Here is a 21193-nt window from a genome sequence, read left to right on the forward strand (position 1 = left end):
GTTTGCTGTGACCATACCGGGATCCGCAACTTTCCAAGAGCTTGTTCCCGGTCATCCAGCGCCGTCCAAGCCGCGGCACCACCACGTAAGCGCATGATGTCATCAGGCCACATTCCTGAATCGCGAAGATACACTCAATTCGCATTCAGAGGCAGATGCAAGTATGAGTTGAATAGGTCGCTTGCTGAAGCTTAATGCGTATGTTGCACTTCGAGTCCCTAATTTCCGCTCAGTACGCTTTAGATCTGATAAGGTAGATTCCAGCAGTGACAATGACGGCAGAGATAACAAGAACAACAGATAGCAGGGCCGCAGAGTACTGCGTCTGCTGCTCTGGCGTGGCGCCTTGGAATGTTTTAGTCCATGGTGGCAGGTCGATGGCACTCGATTGGATCACAAAGGCGAGAACGAAGACAATAAAAATGAGAATCGCAAAAAGTACTTGTATGATCTCAGTCAAGCTCTCGCGGAACTCCGCGCGCCGGCTTCTTTTCATTTTATAAGTATGTTATGAGTGGCTGAAGTAAAAAGATCAATGATAAACTGGGGAGAACCAACAAAAAAATAAAACGCTAAGCTGTGCAGTCGTCGGGCCTTTTCACTTTGCGGAGCCTTCTTCAGAAAGTCTGAGGAGAAGAAAAAGAAGGGAGGAGTGAGTGAGATGACGATGGTGTGGTGGCCAGCGTGTTAAAAACGCACGCGAGCAAAGACGGTGGTGGGATCGGGGTTGAAAATAGAAACCAAACTCCGAATCAGTTCAGTCAGCCCGTCATCAAACTGCGTACGGCGCAGTCAGTGAGCGAGCGAGCGAGCGAGCGTTAGATGGGATTCTATGAAAGGAATCTCTCCGTCAAGCTCGACTAACTAGGCAGGCCCCAAGAGCCCAAGGGTGCCCCATTGGATGCACAAAACAATGGGCTGTCCAAATGCCTCGGAAATGGAACCCTTGCCCTGGTCGCGTCTGCCTCGCCATCCAATCCTGTCAGGCCGTTATATGGGCTGCGCCACTAAAGACTGGAATTCAGAGAATCCTTCGGATGCTTCGGTACTTTTCAGCTGGCGCGAGGCCCCGCTCGTTGGAATAGAGGTGAAACGAGCAGAGCGAATTACAAATCCGGGTTGACAGATCAGCCCTACACTACCTACCTACTTACTTAGCACTTGTAGTCTGCTCGTAGCAAGCACACTTTCATAGTACTTACATAGCTGTACAGTACTTCTCCTACCCTGACAGCAAGCAGGTATTTTGAAGCTTGCGCTGACGCGTTGCCAACGTAGATGACGTACGTGGTGCAGATAGGTCACTGTCTCTGTGCGAGGGATCCCTTCAATCTAGAAGCGAGGCACTTTTTGTCTCAATGATATTAAATAGATTGAATATCCGGACATGTCTTGCAGCATGGTTGCCCAACCTTCGCTATTTTCCAATGGGGATGGGCATATGGGCTACACACGACCGACCGACCGACCGACCGACTGACTGACCTACCTGAGTCCACCTTGGTGCCCACCTGATGCCTCAATCCGGCTTTGCATAAATCACCCGCTTCGAGATTAGCACTGCGAGAGAAATGAGTCAGCAATCTTTGTCTTTCAACACCGAATTCGGTTAGGAAAAGCCCGAGAGCCGAGTCTAAACCCCGAGCCTCCCCAACCAAAGATAGAGAAAGATCTTTATTTTGGACGACATGCCAGCCAGATAGGAAGACGAGAATTAACACAACAATCAATGTTACTCACAGAGACGACTGCTGGGCCGGGGTTCTTGTAGCTCGTGGGAATCGGCCAGTACAAGTTGATCAAGATGCCGGGGTCAGAAGCCTGCGTTGACTAAGTCAGTCCGAAGATCACGAAAGCGTCGCGGAGGAGTCTCACCGAGTATGCGCCCGGAATAGAGACCCCGGAGAAGGTCTTGGTCCCGCTGCCGGAGACGTAAAGCTGCGCGCAGCCTTGGTAGAACTTCGCAAAACGTCAGTGGCAATTCACATCATGCCGTGCCATCGTCGTTCGTTCGTCTTACCTGAGCTCCACCGGTGGAACCCGCGCTGTGAAGACCAATGTGCTCGACGCGTAGCAGATAATAACCTGGTGTAAGGCAGCGCGGGATCGTAACGTCGACAGTCTGCTGACCATTTGACGCCCACGTCAATCCGGCCGAGGTGACGGTGGGGTGTTCTTCGTAGATCTTGAACCAGACGGCGCCGTCGCCGTTGAAGGTTTCGGCTGTAGCGCCAGATGGAGCCTTGGCCATGTAGAACTGCAAAGGCCCTGGGTGCTGGATGCCACCATCTACGCGGAAGCCAACCTTGTCGCCGGCATTGACGTTCTTCGTCTTGGCGCCGTTGGAGCCGGGCTGAAGCTCATAGCAGCGGAGTTGGCTATCTCTTACATCCTGGACTGGGCCGTGAGAGTAGTGGTTCGTCGTCTCACGAACATAGGTCCAGTCGGCCTCGGTAACGCCATTATGGATGAGGCCAGGCTAGGCAGTATGCGTCAGAACTACACTATCGGTGCGGAACCATGGAGCTTACAAAGGTGTCTGCGTATAAGTTAGCTCAACGCGTGTTGTTCGGACTTGAATATCTTCACTCACAGTGGGCTTGGGCGATGCCAAGTAGGGCAAGAACAGCAAGACACTTCATTTTGATTGGGCTTGGACTTATCAGGATCAGCTCTGGCTCACGAGGTAGAAGACTTGTTGCTCATGGGGAATGATCTGCATCTTTATAGGAGTAGTCAAGATTATGTCCTAAGTTCAACTTGGATTTACTGGCCAGATCGGGGATGTGGACTAGACAACTCCCAGTCTTGTTTGGCGGGGACTCGCGCCGGGAGTTTTCCCAGACATACGTGCCAATTCAGTTGGCGTGAATGAGATATCCTGGATACCGGAAGAGACGCGTTTCGGGTCTGCCATGTAAGCGAATGGTAACGCTTGAATGTGACGCTAGGCGATGGAGAGCTTGGTTCCGATATGCTGTTTCTCGGAGCGAGAAAACATGGATATAAAGGGAATGCATCCCGCTTCAAAATAGCACCATGGCTACCCTCATGACGCTATTGTGCCTGCAAAGTATCCATCCCTGATGACACCTTGAAGCATGCGGATGAGCTTGAATTTACAACATCTCTAAAGCATCAGCGCAGCCGCGTCGCAAGGTAAAGAAACTGCCCACTATCTCGACCGCTTAATTGAGATATACTAGCTTTGGGTCCTCTCGCTAAATATTGACCCTCTTTACGTCGAGCTCCTTACCTCTAGCGTGCTGCCAGATCCGAGATTTCAAGTTTCACTAATAATCTTCAAGAAATGTCACACACGAATTACGGAGCTTAGTCCCGCTCTCAAATTGGAAAAGCAGGATTAGCTTGGGCGCCAAGTCTTCAGTTTGGGAAATGCACGGGACATCCAAATCCAGAATCTTTCAACTAAGTCCCGTCCACCAAGAATTATCGCACCTATCATATCGACCGTAAGGACCGTAAGCAGTTGCAGGTCGGAAAGGAACACAGCCATAACCTACATACTAAAACGACGTACTATACTGCGTTGTCGATAAACATGGCCAACTGCTCCCAATTCATTCCATCTTCATCTCATCAAACCCCTTTCGAACAACGCCGTGGGCTACCATGATCTCTCGTAGACGATCGAGCTGTCACTTAGGCAGATAAAGTCAGAGACTAGTAGTCTCGTATGTTTCGGCAACTCGTGTTTGTATCATCCGTGATAATCCAATAGGTTGGTCCTTCATCTGAACAGGTACAGAGTGCCATTTCGTTGATTGCGTACGAATCCTCACAGCCGGGATCCTGAAGAAAAGTTTGTAAAGTACCCTCGCCCCAATAAGGACATGAGGATTCCCTGCCCTCCCAAAGCTTTTCAAAGTCTTCCCAGGTATAGTCACGTGTATATCTCGCTATCCGTGGGCATATTCCCCGAAAATCTGCTATGTTGTAGTTACAAGCATGAAGCACAGAGTCCCAGAGATTCCCTCTGTATGACCCTAGATCGTAATTGTTCAGTTCAGGGCAAATCAACTGTGCATATGCGATCTCAGAAACCGATCTTCCCTAGTTATCGACAGAGTAGACATTTGCTCCGCAACTGACGAGGCGAATCAGCGCTTTTGCCAACCAAGTTCAGACGGCCGGTGTATCAGCGAGCGAAAGAACCTGTGCAAGTATGTTCCGATGCTGCACCTGTTATCTGTTCGACATCCTCAATCAAGGAAGAATTTAGCCCATTGTTCTGAGCCGATGGGAAGCCATAGGGGCTTACTACCTTGCGGATTGTACTCGATAAGTCGTTTGATGACGGACTGGACAATGTTCGTGGTTGTTTTTCGTACACTTGATACAGCTTTGACCTCCGCAACGAAGAATGATTTTCTTGAATGATGATTCTGTTGTCTGATTGACTCTGTAGTCATTTTACAAGGTGTGTGAAGTCTATATGGTCTTATATCATTGCAAGTCTGATTCTGATACATGATGCGGCATACTTGTATCCGTCATGTCTCTCTTGCTAGTTTGGGAAGCATTAGAATATCGAATATAAAACGCTTACACACAAATGAGAGGAGGATAGAGGGATAAAAATGCATAAAAGTGTATAAATGTCGGTTAAGGGGCATTAAATGAGGGGTTAGTGCTAAACCAGACGTAAAAGTGTAGCAAAGACTTTATATATGATGGCCAATTAGTTTTCGAGCTTGCAGCTTGATACGACTTGCAAGGTTGCTGCCTATGGGGTGCCTGCTAAGATCTAACTTTTAGCAATGAATTCCTGGCATTGCATTATGCTAGCATTTTATGAAGCGTTTGCAGTTCTTATTCAAGTCTCAATGTCACTCAAAACCAATAATGTTGAGGCAAGGTCTAAAGAAAACAATTAGGGGCCGCTGAGTCTTCCAATGTGTGCCGTGACTGCTAGTATAAGGACCGTGAAGTCTAGCTACCACAAGTCCTGCGTTCTGATCAACAAGACTCATCCTCGCTCCCCATATCGGCAAGGGGTAAGGCATACATACACGCATGGGAGACAACGGTCCTTCATGAGATGTCACCATCTAGTTGCAGAGGGAGTTCACTTTTACTGGTTGGAGCATGCCATGGTATGAGTATCTATGAACCATTTATCGGCAGTTTCTTACGCTCAAGATGCCCGGGGAAGGTATAGGTATTAAGAACAACGAATCGTCTTCGCTATCCCCTATTTAGATCACGAGATACCTATTCCTTGGCTATCTACATGGGAGCTCATCTATATTACTCTTGCCAGTTCCACACGTATAATCTTATGATCTAATACTATTGACCCGACACGCCTCGGCAGAGGCCATGTGACAGGGCAAAGGTTCACAGATATCTTCGTAACTCGATATGAGCTATGTCACACCGATTTTCGATAATGTGTCATTGGTTAACTGTTGTTCCGACTGTTACACTTGGACAACCTATTCAAAAATACTATTCCCACCCATGAAATACAAACCTGATAATCTCTGGTAACGAATAGCTATTACTGGCGAAAAGTCCCGATCAGGCCCCTATAGGCTGGCCTTTCATTTAAATTCACATCACAAGCATTTTCTTTTTTTCTGTCTCCATCTCCTTTACATAGATTAACTTCAAGGGATTCATTTTCACCATACAGCTTGCATATCCGTCAAGAGATAGTCTCCCCTCTCTGTTAAAACTTAGTGAACGCTGCGGTTCCAGTTCCAGTTCCAGTTCCAGTTCTTGGCTGCTGCTATATGTAGCCCTACGATTCGCATTAAACGCCATAACCTTGAACTATTATTCTTCATTTTCTCACCGTTGAAGCTATAATTATCTCTCCTCTATAACCACCATTACGATGGCCGCCAACCATCAGAAAGTTGCGGTGCCCAGAGCCCGGATTACCAAACAACCGTACAATAGTGCTGCCAAAGAGAAAGCAGACGAAGCGTATGTGCTTGTGGACCGCCACAGCCCACAAGACGAAGGCAAGGCGATATCGAGTCTTAATAAACTCTTCAGCCCGGAGATCAAGGGGACGGAACAGGACAAGAACAATGCTGACAAGGATGCCTGGGAAATGGTCTCTATGGACGGTAGTCAGCCTGGAAAGCCTGCGAAGAGAAAATATGAGAAGGACTAGTACTAAGCCGACAAGAAAAGGAAGAAAGAGAAAGGAAGCCATGGAACGGAGTTGAGCAGCATCTGGAGCTAAATGGCCAAGCTTTGAGGGAAGCTTATAGCTGTAAAGGCACCGACCTTCGACACAATTTAGCAATGCAACCGAGATTATTACGTCCACCACTTCAGGCACATGCTTTGTAAAAAGCCCTTAATAGGACATACAGTATGTACTGTAAGTAAGGTTACATAGAGCTTACTTAGATAAACACATATTTACAAGCTTTGACGTTAGCAACGGCCCATCCATTTACGTATCGAGTTAGCATCAGCCACCAAGATCCAAAGGAAGGGACTCCGGCGAACTATTATCTCGCACTTTGGTGAACCATAATGGCCCGCTAGGGCACTTAAGGCATCACTTCAAGTCGCAGAGGTACACACAAGCGTTTTTCGTTCTACCTGATATCCGTAGGCTATATAAGCAGCAGGCGAGGGTTACCGAAATTTAAATGTTGCAATTGATACACAATGCCGGTTGGCTGTCAATCCCTTACTGAGCTGAAGCTGTTCATGCACCTCAGGTTCTTACCTAGGTACGCATCAGGGGCTATAATCACAACCTACCCTAGAGCTTAACTATATTGGATTGGCCTATATTCTAGAGCTGCCCCCCAAGTATTCTAGAAGGTTAGTGATCAATTCACTACTCTATCAAGCCTTATACTCTCCTTCTGCCTACCTACTCAACTATAATCAACTAACCTTCTATTCACTCCGGGACACCTAGCCTCTGACAGTACGTATCATATATGTCACCAACTAAAACGCTTATTAACTAAGATATATAAATAACACTCCTATTTCCTCTTTCACCGCGACTCTTAACTTTTGATATAGTTAGTGGCTTTCTATCAATTTATTTTACACCTTCCAATAATCCAAGGAGCCTCCCAAGTAAACCAGGGTGTGAAAATCCTCTGGAGTACTTGGGTTAATTTGCGAGAGAAATCTAGTCTGGATGAGATTGACAGGTGAGCTGTCTGTAGCCTAGTTGCCTGTGCCGCGGTCATACTTTATAAAATGAGTCAGAACGGGGCGTATTACCTATTTCATCCAGCATAGACAGTTTTAGGCTTCAAGAAAAAATCAATCTTCAACATATTGTTGTTGGCGATGGATTACTGCCAAAAAAAAAAAAAAAAAAGGCTATTCATTAATAATTAGTAGATATAATCCCTTCTTCCATTAAGTTCCCTATTTTCTGATCTTGTCTTTGCTGATCTTGGTTAAATCTATTATGGAACGGCCCAAAAGCTTAAACTGACCTGCCCCCCAAAAGTACCCTGTCGGGTTGTTCCTACCGGTTAAGCTAGGTTACATACTCTGCAAAAGGCATCCTGTTTTGTTATGGTGAAAGTGTTATGGGCTTCCTTATTCAGTAAGCGCTCTCTTGGCAGCTGAACGCACTGAAGCGCAAGGGATCATTGCCTTGTACATGCTTACGTCTAATATCTGCTTAGGATGTTCACATAACTCGCTGTCATTGAAAAGCTACGGGAACTGACATTGTCCATGTTAATATAAACAGAGCTCTCATGCGATCTCATCAGAGTAGTATCTTGACGCGTTTGATTACCGGTGTTTTCTCCTTACATCATTAACTCTATGGGATGCAGGTTGACGCCAAGAGAAGCGCGACGGGGCTTGCCGGGGTATCTCAACCAACTGTATATTCGAATTCAAAGAGACTGTGGCACAGTTCAATAATGCAACGCAGCGCTATGAAAGACGACAGGAACAAGTTAGTGCATCTCGCCGAATACACCATTATTTGGTACTAGGGCTGACGATGATGCCCCGTAGTCTATTGATCCAAGCCCACTGGGTATTAATGCAGATGAAGTTGCCTGTCTAAGGTGGTAGTGAGAAAGTCCTAGAGGAAGGTACCTGATTCGACGCAATCGAAAGAATGCAACGTGAGCGGGGGGCCTACCCTTAGTGCGCCTGATTGCTCGTGGAAATGAGCTGACAATGGCGACGCTTGTGATGAGGAATGTGACTATAAAGATGCTAGGCTCCCTTTGTCCTGAATGTTAGATCTTCTCGAGAATGTCCGATTAATTGACTACGCATTACTTCACGATGAAGGTTTTGACCGTTTTCTCGGTGCTTCCACTGCTTGGCGGTGTACTCGCTGGTATGTACCTATTCCTCAATTCCACAATCAATTGCATTATATAGCTAACCTTCCCTTTAATTAGACTGTGGCGTTGAAGGAGGCACAATTACGATCGCCAATCCGGACTTCGACATCCTCACCGAACTTGAGGCGTGTGAGACTATATACGGGAACATCCTCGTTGATCCAGCTTACGTCTATTTTATCCTAGACGGCGGTCCTTTTGAGATCACAGGCACCGTCATCGCTCACGACAATGAGATTTTGAAGGCTGTCAGACTTCAGAATGCTACGAGGATTGGAGGTTTCTCTTTTGCCAGTCCTGCTATCACCGGGCGGGTCGACTTCCCAGAGATGGAGTACATAGGCAACCTGGAATGGATCAATATCGTTTTCCGGACCGACCAAGGAATTGATTGGTATGAGTGGAATGCACTGAAGCTCGTTGGCATCGGTAGCCTTAACGTCGAGGGCACGTCAATCAGTGGTTTCAAGCCTGACTATCCCAGCTACGACGGCGTCAGCTTCTATTACGGCGGATTGGAGCAATTGCAGACGGCTGATAACATCCGCGTCGTCGGCAACACACGCATGGACGACGTGGTATTCACCGGTCTTAAGACTGTATCAGGCGCCATAATTATCGGTGATAACTTGAATTATGATGGAGGGTTTGGCAAGAGAGACGGACGTGCTCTGCTCGTCTCATTCCCTGCCCTTGAAACCGCTGGAAGCATCGCTATCTACGACAAAGATGTTCCTCTCCGACTTTCAGACAGCGGAAAAGTTGATTTCCCAATTCTAAATCATGTTTTCGGCGACTTCGGCATTACCGATATCAAGGGGCTTACCGAGGTATCTGTTCCAGCCCTGACGGATGTTGACGGTGGGATCAAGATTACTCTTAACGAAGCCTTGAAAGAGGTCGACTTCCCCGAGCTGCGGAGAGTTGGTCGTGTCGAGATCGTTGCAGAAATAAATCTTGGTTTCGACAAGGTTTCTTTTCCGGTTCTCGAAGAAGTTGGCGAGTTCTTGGTCGACTCTGGCGCCAACAACTTCGACTGCTCGAGCCTTGAACATATCCGAGCTATCGCGACCAAGTTTTCTTGCAGAAATGAAAAGGGAGATTATAACCCGGGTGTGCCAGCAACTACAGGAACACCTACGCTAAGCTCGAGTAGTGTTGCGAGCTCGCCATCTGGTGTGCCATTCCCATCTAGTCTTCCATACCCCTCCGGCCTGCCTTATCCAGCCGACACAACCCAATACTCTTCATCCCCCGATACTTCTTCCACCTCACTTGCCGAGCCATCCTCTTACTCAGAGACAGCTTCTGATGTAAATACAGAAACTACTACTCTTGACACAAACCCGAAGCCAACGCTCACAGGTGACGCAACCACAACATCGGTACCTCTCACAACAGGCGACAGTGCCACGGGCGAGAGTCTAGCATCTACGGCTTCTACCAGCGGTGTGGCGGTAACTACTGGTTCGGAGAACACGTCCACAAGCACCGAGAGCGCTCCAACTGTGACGGAGAGCGTTCCCGCAACAGGAGGTGCATCGAGCCTAAAGTCTCCAATTGGAAGTATGGTATTTTTGCTGAAGCGTTGGGCATTGTAGGAAGCTTCTGATTTGAAGTGAAGATGTCTTGGTACATTGATGATATTTTTGTAATTATTCAGGAGAGAGCTAGTGCAATTATACTTCTGCTCCGTGACAAATAGCCCAATAAACACGGTTATAGCATTCTATGAGTGAAGCGGATAGAGGCAATAGGTTCGCAATGACGCACTACAAAGATAGTCAGTCGATGGCAAGTGGTCTTATTGCTGAAGAGAGAAATAAGAAAGAAGACAGCAAATGTGAAGCAATCCTGACGAGGTTGGCGCTGGGATGCATCGCTCGGCTCTCTGCGTTCAAGTAAAACGTCTTGTCGGTCTGCTTGTAGGTATGTATCGCAAAGTTAACAATATCACAAACGACTCGACATCACTTCATTTACTAATGATCTTTGTAAGCTTAAAAAAGTACTTATCTACTCGGTCGGTGTATAAATGAGGATGCTTTGCGATCGTCGCCACAAGGAGCAATCCCCTGGTTTTATTCACCTTGCACTAAAACCGCTAGCAGCCCTACCGGCGGGTCCTAACTCACCAATACATATACTTAGCTACTCAGGTATATCTGTATCGATAGTATCTTATAGTTGATGTCGTTGTTAGTAATAGGACATTTGATTGTCGCGTTCAAAAAGAGTTCACAATCGAATCACAACATGCCAACTCAGCATTATAAAAGGAAGCACTGTTTGGGAAACGCCCGTGGTGTTTTTTTAAGTTTTCTTTTTTTAAGCTAATAGCACCGTTTCATGACACATTCCAACTCCTCCAGGAAGTCCAATGCCATGATCGAGCTAGATGAGGCACGCATTGAATCCTCCAGCGCGGTAACTATCCTTATTCCAAATTTCGCCGCCATTCCAGGGTCGCCGTCGAGATGGAAACTAAGACAGCGGAAAGAGAGTGTATTGAACACAAGCAACTGCTCCATGTTCAACATATTCCGTAGCAAGGCAATAAAGGGCTGCGTTTTGTGTGGAGTTTGGCGTTGGATTGGGGGCAGGTGAATTTGAAGGGATGATGGAACTCTCAGGCTTGTGGAGTTAAACACCTCGTCTCTTGTTCCAGCCACTCTGACCCTCAGCGATACCCCAATCATTCGCGCATATCAATTCAAAGTGGTAGCCGAAATCAGAACTGATCCTAATGTTTCTCCAGTAGTTCATGTCAAATGTACTCGTCATGGTTTCGTTCCCGTTGCCGGTATTGCACTGACATTCAAGCATGTATCGCTTGCCAATTGTACACTTAGGACAGGTCGCGCCGAACCCGCCGTCTTTGTCCACCTTATTTAGTGTCCCGCGATAGTTAGCAAGACAATCGTTGAGGTCCACGCTGAGATTAACATGTGTCTCGGGGAATCTGGCGCTGGTACAGTTATCCATGCGTAAGACGTATTGGCCTTCAAGTCTGATGTTCTGGCAAGGAGCATGTTCGAGGTTGATCTTGTCCTCGGGGGGAATAACTATCGACGACGCGAGGCCGAGGAACGAAAGAAACGCGAGGCACGCGAGCGCAGATGAAAATGTAGTTTTCATGGTCGCTTTTGGTATGGCGTTTGTGTGATGAGAGGCCGAGTGTGTAAATTCAACAATCTAAGTTTCTGAAATGAAAGTCGTTCAAAACAAGTAGCACCAGGCCGTAGAAAGAAGAATGAATGGAATTATGAATGAATGAACGAATGAATGTATGTATGTATACTGATGGTATCATGAACAACATATGACAGCGAACGAGGCTGCTCGATATTATATAGATAAATGCCGTCCTACACAGCTGCACACGCACTTCCCTGGTCTTCAAATCCATCACCTCAACTTCAATACCAAGAAGATGCAAGGCTTTTGATTGGGCTGCAAAATTTGAAGCTGCTACAACGAGACGGGACTGTGTGAACTCTCCCTTGATTGCTGTGGTGACCCACCATTGGAACAAACCGACTCATTGGGTTGCAGAAAGCAATAAAACAGAGCGCTAGAAAAGGGATGCTCCATCAGCCCCTTCACTTATTTATAAACCTCCCTAGTTTGTTATGTACAGGAAGAATTTGCCGTCCCAGATAGTCAGTAGACCCGCGATTGCTATGTCTAAGCTAATTACCTTTCTACATTTGATGAAACAATGCTTGATGGTATCCGAGCTGGTTGACTAGGTCAAGTGACTGTGGCCTCAATTCTATATTAAACTTATATTACCTTTCTCCTAAGTAATTAAGAGCCTCATATTTCCCCTAAATCATAATATCTGAGTTTAGCCAAGCGTCAATCGTAAGATATGAGACTCATTTGATCTAAGGGCCGTAACACAAACAAACAGCATGTTCCTTAACAAGCTAGGAACTCTGGATTCTGCGAGGCGCAAGGCGTCCAACCATGTGGTGTCGTCGTTGGCGAAACAAGGCAGGCTGACTAGATCCATTAAGCCCCATTAATATGCTGAATTTGCATTTTCCGTTGCAGCGCTCTGTAGTCCATTCCTACCCAGTGCGTCCTCCAAAGGTCTTAAAACGAATACAGCTGAAGTTTGATGTATTAGACTATATAATAATAAATTTAAATACTTATACGGTCTGCAGAGAAACATCCATTTGTTGCTGTAGATATTGAGAGGCCGATTGGCAGCAGCGCACAGTGTCGTGCATAGAAGATTTGATGACTCTATCGGTATAGAAGCGAGAGCTATCCCTCCGCTCCCTGCTCATGATAGTTGAAACAGTACTGTCTTCCTAATTTCAATATGATCTACCTTCGATTAGTGTATAAAGCATAGCCCAACTCCAAGCTGCTTAATTTTCTTCATGTTAGTCGTTCTGTGTGTTGCCTGTTGGTCCCTATGATGGTCAGACCACACTGGGCATGTCCACCTTTAAGTCCGCCGTTACTCTTCTTGCACTCATCTTCGCCGCCGCCTATCCTGTGCCACAGGTAGAACAAATTTCCCTCTATTAATGTTGAGGCGACATAATGCAAATCTCGTCACTGGCCATTACATCAACTTGAAGCTATAATATGTCCTTTCAAGAGGGACCCACGACTTCAGATAGCAACCATCTTACCATATCAAGCTTGAAATACCCGATTTCAGCCTCTATAGCTGCCCTCCAATATTTCTCACCGCAGTCAAGGCCTTGTGGGATTTGCACCCATGGTTTCTGATGTCACTCTGAACAAGTGTCTGCTTACACAGGCAAGTTAGCGAGTTCGTTAATCAACAAGCCCAGTAGCTGAGTCGAGCGGAACTAGGTAAGGTACGCGATCCGGCCGCTCAGGCCCCGAGCAGCATTTTGTTGCTATCGCAACGAGGTAGCTAAAGACACTTATCAATGAATTGGCCGCTTTGCTTCCGACAGGCTTCTCATATTACTAAACAATGAAAGAACAGTTAGTAAACAATAGTTTGGAATATTGACGATAAAAATTACAAAATTCATGTGGGTGTCTTTCTAAGTAGGCCAGCAAGTTGCACTTCTGAAGCCATGCATTAGTTGACTTAAGAACGCCAGTTGGCTAGGTGTTGGTAACATGGGCATCTGACCTGCATGAGGCGTAAAACCAGCACCTTGCTTGCCCTGTCCATCTTTAACAGGACGCTCTAATATGACAGACTAATGATAATAGTTACCGGAGAACCTGGTTCATTATTTGATTAAATATTACTAGCTACTAATAACACCGTCAGTTGCGGTTAGTTGGTATCGCTCTGTACATGTAGACTCTCAACAGTAAGCTACCTAATCAAGGCAAGACCTAAGACACTAGAATAACACCTGACTAATTACGTCGACGCATGTCTATTTTCCTTCCACGACGAGAAACACTCCTCGTCGGGTTCAAACTCGATTGGAAATCCGAGCTCGCCGAGGCAACGAATAGCCGCAGTGCCCTCGTCGCCCAGTACAACTTCCCGCATCACCGCCTTCGCGGCCTCGAGCATCGGACGCTTGTCGGGCAGACTCTCGGACGTAGCGGCCGCCATGAAGATCCAGCCGACGACGAACGGAAGCTCCGTCTCGCGCTCAAGGTACGCGGGGGTGAACAGTTCTCGGAGGACCTCGTCGCACTGCTGTTTGACGGCGCGGAGCAGACGCCAGCAACTGTGGTGCATTGTGAGCAGCGGGAATGCGAATTCGGACGATTCGGTTTGGAGAGCCAGTGTGAGGGAGCGTATGAGCTCTTCGGGAGTCAGACGGGCTGGCTTTGCAGCGGGGTTTTTGCCTTTCTCTTTTCCTTCCTGTTTCTCTTGCGCCTTCTTCTGGGCTAGCTCTTCCTTGGTCAGTTTGCCCATCGTCAGAGTATGGTCCTCTTCGCTGCCCTCGGCTTCCCATTGGCTCGCTTCTATTACCCGCTCGACGTACTCTGCCGTCCAGTTTAGCTGTCCCGTCTTCCGAACGTAGCGATCGATAAACATCGAGGTGACAGGGCAAAGGGTTTCGGGCTTGATTCCTGAGAGAAATGTAAGTGTCAGTTGAAGAGTAAACGATAGAGTACATAGCTAGCAGTGCCACCAGAACATACCTCTGGGCCCAGCCTTGGACGCCAATGGCCCCTTCCGCTTTTCTTTGCGTCTGGTAAAGGCGTTCACTGTCGTGCCCATTTGCAAGCAGAACCTCGTGAAGTATTCGTCGGCATTGCTCGGTGCGCCGCCCACGAAGATCTGCTCGTCTTCCAACATCAAACTGCGAAGAACAGTCATATCAGGCCATGGCGGCCGAGCGTTCGCGTCGTCGTTGTCGCCTGACAACAACTTCTCGCTAGATAGGGCGTTGAAAAGATGCGCAGTGTACGTGACGGAGCCCCATGCGTTGACCACAGTGAACGCAATGTCGCGTACCTCGGCGCGGTACTTGAAGAGCACCAGGCCCGACAACACTGGCGACATGCGCAGGATCCGGTTGGGCTCTACCGAGTCTGGCACCGCATAGTTCATGCGACGATAGTATCTCTCTTTGGCTCGATACACAGGATCTCTGAGAATGGTGCGGATATCGGTGATGATGTTGGCCATGTATTGGTCATTGGACCGCGGCCACGTATCGGTCTTGAGAGTCTTGTGGAAGTCGAGGTGTGCTTGGATCTCGTCGCGAAGCACCGTCACGCCAGACTGGAAAGCGTCGAAGGCCCGTGAAACGTCTTCTCGTAGCACGTGGTGGATGTCGAGGAATACCTGTGCGGCAAAGACCATGGGAAACGGCGTCTGTCTCGTCTTCCGCATCTCCGCCATGCCCCGCAGGAATTCATCCTCGACGGGATAGTCTGTGACGCTAACGCAGACGGTCGTGAGCTCGGTAAAGAAGGGCATGAGGAGCGCGCGGTCCTCGTGGAATTTCTCGTACCCCGACTTGGCATTGCGGTTACTTTTAGGGTCGTAGATGCCGAACATGCCCTCCTTATAGATGGGCAGCTGGTTTGGCTCGATGACGCGGGAAAAGGCATCGACCATGTTGTAGACCTGGAGGAACTGGCCGATCCCGGCATCGTACAGCTTGTAATTGAAATTGTCCGTCGACCCCTCGTTATCGAACATAGCTTCCGGGCCGTGCCCTTCCATCATGCATTGCAACATGTGGAACTTCTGTAGCATATTCCATGCACCGCCGTGCGCATCCAGATCCGGCGTGATTTCGTCCATGAGATTGCGCGCTAGATCGATTGCCGTGTTGGTTGCAATGGCGACCGCACAGAGGTCGAAGAGGCCTTGGCCATAGGCGGTCCAGATCCACTTGATACGTTCCCGGAAGCGATTCAAGTCGTTCATCAAGGCGGTCAAAGCGAATATGACATCCTCGAAGGCGTTGAGCCTCTCGGCCTCATAAGTGGCTTCAAGCTCGTCGTTCCCGGCAGTCTTGGAAGGCTGTGGTCGCTCTACGTCGGGCATGTTGAGGAAGGCCTCGGATGGCTCGTAAACAGACAATCCGGCGAAGCGGTTGGAGAAGGCATCCTCGGTCTCCTCCTCGTCTGCTGACGCCTGCGGCGCCTGCTTTTTAGAAGAAGCTTGAGAGGGGAAGAGCGGCTTCATGACGTCGCGGACCTTCTCGAGAACACCGACGAAGTACATGTGGGTGCTGTCGGGAGCAGCGTCGTCGCCCGTGACCTCGCCTTGGTCGGCAATCTGGTCCCCAAAGCCCCGTCGCGCCCGGATGACGCGGTCTAAGGTCTTCACAAAGGATGCCGGCACCTTGCCGACTTTCGCCCGCTTCTCAGAAATGAAGTTGGCAAGGGCGACGAAGTCCTTGACGGCAATCGTGTACTTCTTCTGGGCATGTCTGGTTTTGTCTGCGGCTACATTCTGCCGATACTCACGCACTGCTTGTAGTCGTGCCTTGCCCTTGAGACGGCGCGACGGTGCCTGTGTCTTCTTGTTGTGCGGATCATTACCGCCAGGTTGAAGTAGCTCTTGCGGGTAGCCATTAGCTTGGGCTGTAGTAGCGAGCCAAGAAGCGATGGCATCTGTGTCTAGCTTGTACTGCCGGTACACGCTGTAAAGCGAGTAAGGCAGCATGATTGGGGATGGCCAAGAGAGGAGATGGACTGAGATGTAGACAGCAGGCGAGAAAGCATGCCCATATATTCGTTTGAGATGAGTGTTACCAGTAGGGATAGATGGTTTTCCTGTCCCGTCGTCTGCGTTTGTATCTGCGTTTGCGGAGGGTTCAATTGAATGTGTTCATGGCCTGGGTTAGGTGAGTTTGAAGGCGGTCTAGACGAGTTTCAGAACCTGCGGGGTCTGCAGCAGCAACAACCTTGGTGAGTCTGTAGAGGCTTCAGAATAGAATTTCTGCCTACCTAAATATTACAAGAAACGGTGTAGGATCGTGTCATGTGAACTTGATGAATGCCCGAGTTGAACCAGGACTTGCTAGGTCAGGAATCTGCCTCACGCTGATGCCCCTTAGTGTCATATTAGGTATTGTAGGATATACATATAGTAAACATCGTTGATAACAGCTACGGTAATATTCAAGATATGTTAATCGCCGAAAAATATACCTAGGCACTGTAGGGAAAGGGTCCCCTGAATACCTACCTAGTGTGTTGAATGAGCTGGAACAATTCCAAGGCCACATACACGCCCAATTCACGACGGTAAAGCCGAGATAATCATGAATAAAAAGATAACTTCTCCGCCATTGAACCCCAATCTCGTGAAGCCAAGTCTGATTCCAGCAAAGACATGGTCATAGATACCCAACCGAATCTCGGCGGGAAGCAGCCTGAATGGCACCTGGCACTTCGTGTACCGTAGCCCGGATTTATTTGCATAGAGATGTCGAAAAGTTGCTGTGAAAGTGCGCTTGACTTGGGATGGGGACTCTACAATTAACCCCTCTAGGGAGGTAATCTTCTCGACAGCATCAATTCCATGCCCTTCAAGTAGATAGATACCCAACCGCCAGCCTTTGTGAGCCTTTTTCTATAAATATTTGCCCAAGTGCCTACATAAGGTAGTTGAAGGTCTCCTACGGTTTAGAAGGTACCCAACGGGGGACCAGTACTGAGCTTACCAACACCAACTAAGTGGCCCAGCGGCCGAACGCCAGGCCCTTTAGCGCATAATTGTAGCGTATGCTAGCCCTGGAGAAGCACCAAGAAAAAAAACTTACCTACCCTACTTGCCAGTGAAGAGATAAAAAAGAAAGACTGCTGACCACTTCTAACAAGACAATACCTATAATATATAATCAGTTCCCAATGGGCCTATGTAGAATGGTATATCAATCATATGCCTTAGGGGTTTGGGATTTAAACTGTAGTATAGCCGACTGATCAGATAGTGCAAATGGGCAGGCATCTCTTTCCTTTCTCCCCCTTCACCCAACTTTCAAATCGGTATCCTACCAAGGAAACCACTTCACGAATAGTTGTGGTGAGATAATTGAAGACAGTCTACAGTCACTGTTTATCTAATGGATACACAGTACGCCACTTTGAAAGATGGCTAACTGTTGGTATGCACGAGGTGGTCTTTGCAGGCAAGGATGCCATCACCAATCAGGGGTCAACTTCCAGCTGTTATACAACCATACCGATACAATAATTTTGCCATAGTCCAAAACTTGGATTTTAAATTGATATCAGTGAAATCACAGCAGTTTGAAGTTTTGATCCTATTAGCGGCAAAGTGTATGATAGCCAATAGCAAAAAAGAGTTGGGGTTGAATGTTGGCGCTGGCAGCTGACTGATCCAAACGACGCCAACCTAGATCATACGCCCAGGTCATAGATATTCCCCCACTATATAACTCTTCTTGCGATATGTCCTTATTTCATTATCATGCTAGCGTCAGTCATAATTCATCATAGTCCTTGGAAGGATATTCTATCCTTATATCATGTTCCCGTATCGTGTGAAACCAGTTCTAAAGATCTAGTTGAAAACGTGGGTCTAATCGGATGCGCTCGCCGTACTTCATTATAAGCCAAGTCAGGGGCGCAGTGGCCAAAGCAATGAATGCCAACAAGGTGTTTCCCCAACCTAAACCTAACTTGTCGTAAAGTGGCTGGCCTGCCAAAGGGAGAACAACGCCGAAAACGGACCTGACGACAGTGTTTGCCGCAATCGCACTGGCAGCGTAGATCGTAAAGGCGTCGATAAGGTATGACTGAATAGGCACCCAAATAAGATTCACACCTATCCCAATGAGCGAGGTCCCTATAATAGGCACTATCCAATGAATACGGAACTCGGCAGTCCAGCCATACCAGATCAGTCCAGCGGGAATCAACAATGAGCCGATGAGCAGAGGAGCGAGTCTACTCTCCGGTTTAATTTCGCCACCTTTCGCTTCCCTCTTCGCGAGGTAATCTGACGAAAAACCATTGGCAAGAAGCCCGATCAGAAAGCCCACGCCCAGTCCAAGGTAAGATAGCCCTGCCGCGCCCGCATTGAAGTGATACTGGCCTTCGAAGACGAATATGAATGTCGTGAAGAGGAGATATAAATAGCCATAGCCGACTGCCAGCTGCAATGACAGGATCAGAACGATCGGTGATTTGCACAGCATCTTCAATGGGCGTACTATCGACTTTCGAAGCAGTTCTCTGGGAGTACTCCTCGTAGAACCCGCCGCGATATAAGTCCTACTCCCATCTGCCTTTTGTAGGCGCGCTGCTTTCCGTGCCAGCAGTGTTGAATGATACGTCTCAGGTATTAGCAGGTACAACACTGTTAAAACGCCGCTCTAGCATAATATGAGGTATTAGCAGGAGAGCATTGAAAGCATTGGAAAAAGATTAGTAAAGTACACACCAAGATTGCTACGAGCCAAAACAGCCAACGCCATCCCACGTTTTGGGCAATGTAGCCTCCCGCTACCGGCCCAATAACAGGTCCCTGGAGTGTTGTTAGGACTGATCAAATCCAAAGTTCACATACGATAGCTAAAGAGATTGAGATACGTACCAACAAGGGGCCAAGTTGCCAGCCACTCAAAGCTCGCCCCCTTTTCTCTGCCACAACGAGGTCACCAATCATGCCCCCGCCGAGCACCAATGGCACGCAAGCCGCTCCGCCTTGCAATACTCTGAAGACGAGGAACAGCGGAATGCTATTGCTGATAGCACAAACGATGGTGAAAACCAGAAATGCGAAATTCGCCGTGTTCATGACAACATTTCGACCGTAAAGCTCGCTCAACGGCGCGACTACCAGCGGGCTGATCGCGAAAGGTATTACGTACGCCGACACCAGGAAACTTGCGAGCGCAGTGCTATCGCTGTGAAACTCACGGAGCAGCAGCGGGACGCCAGGGGCAAATATGGTAGGCACGAGAGAGATGTTAAACGTAACGGCGGACACAAGAGTGATGATGAAGGTTTTACGGGTGGAAGACCAATTTAAGGGGTTCGCTGGGTCATCGGGGCCTTCCCAGTCAACGATGACTTCATCGGAGGAGCTTATAGGACTGCTATCAAGAAGCCCCTTTTCAGGCTCATAAGGTTGTATGTCGACATCAGCAAGGGTTAAGTTGGGCTTCGTGCTCTGGACAGGCTGAGGTATCGACTCCATTGTGAATAGGGGTTCAACGAGACCTAGTAGGCGAGAGTTGGAAAGGGGAAAGTACACAAGCCCAAGTGACGCACAACGACACTGAGATTTATAATTCGTATATCGATAACGTAGATGGAGAGTCGGCTTTAAAGGCCTTATATCCACACAGCCGGATGATTCATTTCGGAGACGTTGGGCACAATGTGATTGATTACCTGCAGATAAACGGTGCGGGTGCGGTGATAATGGATAAATACCTAACTAAGACCCTACGTGCGCCGATCTTTTGCGAATCACATCCACGAGCTCGGTATCGCGCAAGACGAAGGACCTTTCACGGCAGATCATCCAGATTAGCGAAGGGTGCAATAAGATCGATGATCCTAGGGTTTTTTCGTACATACCGTACGATGTCTACATCGCGCTTTGAAACAGTGGTGATGGGAGCGGAGCCGATGTGACATAGGCTGGGATGTTGGAGCGCGCGGGTAGACACTTGCGTGAGTCTCCCGAGTAGGGGATGGTATCATGCTGTGCAAATGTGTTTGTTCATTGTTGGCTGTGAGATACCTGGTAGAAGAGACATCCTGGCAACGAATTCGAATCATAGTCTCACTCTGCTCTATGCATACTGCTATGAGAGACATTGCAGAGCAATGGATGCGCTCCGTTTCATCGGTCATTGTCATACGTTTCTGCTGCGAAGGGATTTCGTGTACAGCAAACATCGTTAGTATGACCTGTCCAAAGCTCTGTGCGCAGCGATAAGTGCTTGTTGTACACTATAACTCTTGCTGGGGCTCTCAAGAGGCACAAGTGAACAAGGGGCGGAATTGCTGAGCCAATCCCCAAGTTAGATTTGTTGATACACCATTGTCACATGCTCGTATACAATGTCACAACTTGGCAATTGATCTTCATTCACTACTACGGGAACACTCGTGATTCAAACTGAAGCATTCGAGGAGGACAGCCGTTGAACATACCGCCCAGGCACAGCTAATACCAACATTCAAACATGTTCGGAATAGAGCAGCCCTGACAACCCTGGCACCCCGTCCGCATCGTGTGGGGTATGATGCCACCCCTACAGAGAGGGGCTGGAGTTAACGTTAAAGAGCAGTTGGAATTACCACGTCGTTTCGAATTGGCCGTTTGTTCCTCCACTAATGTGCGGACACCACGATGCGGGGGCACATCAAAGCCGATACACGTAGCTCACTTTCCCATCGCTGCGGAGCGGTGGCATCGCCAAGAGCTGTGCGGGAGGAAG

General features: G+C 48.2%; 5 protein-coding genes across 5 annotated transcripts; 1 reads left to right on the forward strand and 4 right to left on the reverse strand.

The window, feature by feature from the left end:
- Positions 1 to 229: 229 nt before the first annotated feature.
- F5B22DRAFT_652235 (glycosyl hydrolase family 61-domain-containing protein) lies at positions 230 to 2642 on the reverse strand (the record flags this gene model as incomplete). Its single annotated transcript, XM_047979576.1, has 6 exons — positions 230 to 441; positions 1737 to 1821; positions 1876 to 1959; positions 2021 to 2479; positions 2532 to 2539; positions 2594 to 2642. 6 exons carry the CDS (start codon positions 2640 to 2642, stop codon positions 230 to 232), a joined length of 897 nt encoding a protein of 298 aa, XP_047825133.1.
- A 5334-nt stretch (positions 2643 to 7976) lies between these two features.
- Positions 7977 to 10116, forward strand: F5B22DRAFT_558795 (uncharacterized protein). The gene is made up of 3 exons (XM_047973019.1): positions 7977 to 8326; positions 8391 to 9509; positions 9657 to 10116. The coding sequence occupies exons 1-3, from the start codon at positions 8272 to 8274 to the stop codon at positions 9932 to 9934; spliced, it is 1452 nt and encodes a 483-aa protein (XP_047825134.1). The 5' UTR covers positions 7977 to 8271; the 3' UTR covers positions 9935 to 10116.
- Positions 10117 to 10958: 842 nt separating this feature from the next.
- Positions 10959 to 11629, reverse strand: F5B22DRAFT_558798 (uncharacterized protein). Its single transcript, XM_047973020.1, has one exon. It carries the CDS (start codon positions 11469 to 11471, stop codon positions 10977 to 10979), a length of 495 nt encoding a protein of 164 aa, XP_047825135.1. The 5' UTR covers positions 11472 to 11629; the 3' UTR covers positions 10959 to 10976.
- Positions 11630 to 13550: 1921 nt separating this feature from the next.
- On the reverse strand, positions 13551 to 16679 carry F5B22DRAFT_558834 (uncharacterized protein). Its single transcript, XM_047973021.1, has 2 exons — positions 14448 to 16679; positions 13551 to 14375 (listed from the first exon to the last, which is right to left on the reverse strand). The coding sequence occupies exons 1-2, from the start codon at positions 16429 to 16431 to the stop codon at positions 13708 to 13710; spliced, it is 2652 nt and encodes an 883-aa protein (XP_047825136.1). The 5' UTR covers positions 16432 to 16679; the 3' UTR covers positions 13551 to 13707.
- A 1520-nt stretch (positions 16680 to 18199) lies between these two features.
- On the reverse strand, positions 18200 to 20120 carry F5B22DRAFT_558875 (major facilitator superfamily domain-containing protein). Its single transcript, XM_047973023.1, has 3 exons — positions 19333 to 20120; positions 19180 to 19263; positions 18200 to 19111 (listed from the first exon to the last, which is right to left on the reverse strand). The coding sequence occupies exons 1-3, from the start codon at positions 19936 to 19938 to the stop codon at positions 18290 to 18292; spliced, it is 1512 nt and encodes a 503-aa protein (XP_047825137.1). The 5' UTR covers positions 19939 to 20120; the 3' UTR covers positions 18200 to 18289.
- Between the last annotated feature and the right edge of the window lie 1073 nt (positions 20121 to 21193).

Source organism: Xylaria bambusicola, assembly GCF_022495145.1.
Source record: "Xylaria bambusicola strain CBS 139988 unplaced genomic scaffold F5B22scaffold_85, whole genome shotgun sequence".
NCBI lineage: Eukaryota > Fungi > Ascomycota > Sordariomycetes > Xylariales > Xylariaceae > Xylaria > Xylaria bambusicola.

Coding starts and splice junctions, on each gene's coding strand:
- F5B22DRAFT_558795 (XM_047973019.1), top strand. CDS start 8,272: ATGAAGGTTTTGACCGTTTTCTCGGTGCTTCCACTGCTTGGCGGTGTA. Junction 8,327..8,390: donor GCTTGGCGGTGTACTCGCTG/GTATGTACCTAT, acceptor CCCTTTAATTAG/ACTGTGGCGTTGAAGGAGGC. Junction 9,510..9,656: donor TGTTGCGAGCTCGCCATCTG/GTGTGCCATTCC, acceptor ATGTAAATACAG/AAACTACTACTCTTGACACA.
- F5B22DRAFT_558798 (XM_047973020.1), bottom strand. CDS start 11,471: ATGAAAACTACATTTTCATCTGCGCTCGCGTGCCTCGCGTTTCTTTCG.
- F5B22DRAFT_558834 (XM_047973021.1), bottom strand. CDS start 16,431: ATGCTGCCTTACTCGCTTTACAGCGTGTACCGGCAGTACAAGCTAGAC. Junction 14,376..14,447: donor GTCCAAGGCTGGGCCCAGAG/GTATGTTCTGGT, acceptor CATTTCTCTCAG/GAATCAAGCCCGAAACCCTT.
- F5B22DRAFT_558875 (XM_047973023.1), bottom strand. CDS start 19,938: ATGGAGTCGATACCTCAGCCTGTCCAGAGCACGAAGCCCAACTTAACC. Junction 19,264..19,332: donor GGCAACTTGGCCCCTTGTTG/GTACGTATCTCA, acceptor ACAACACTCCAG/GGACCTGTTATTGGGCCGGT. Junction 19,112..19,179: donor TTTGGCTCGTAGCAATCTTG/GTGTGTACTTTA, acceptor ATATTATGCTAG/AGCGGCGTTTTAACAGTGTT.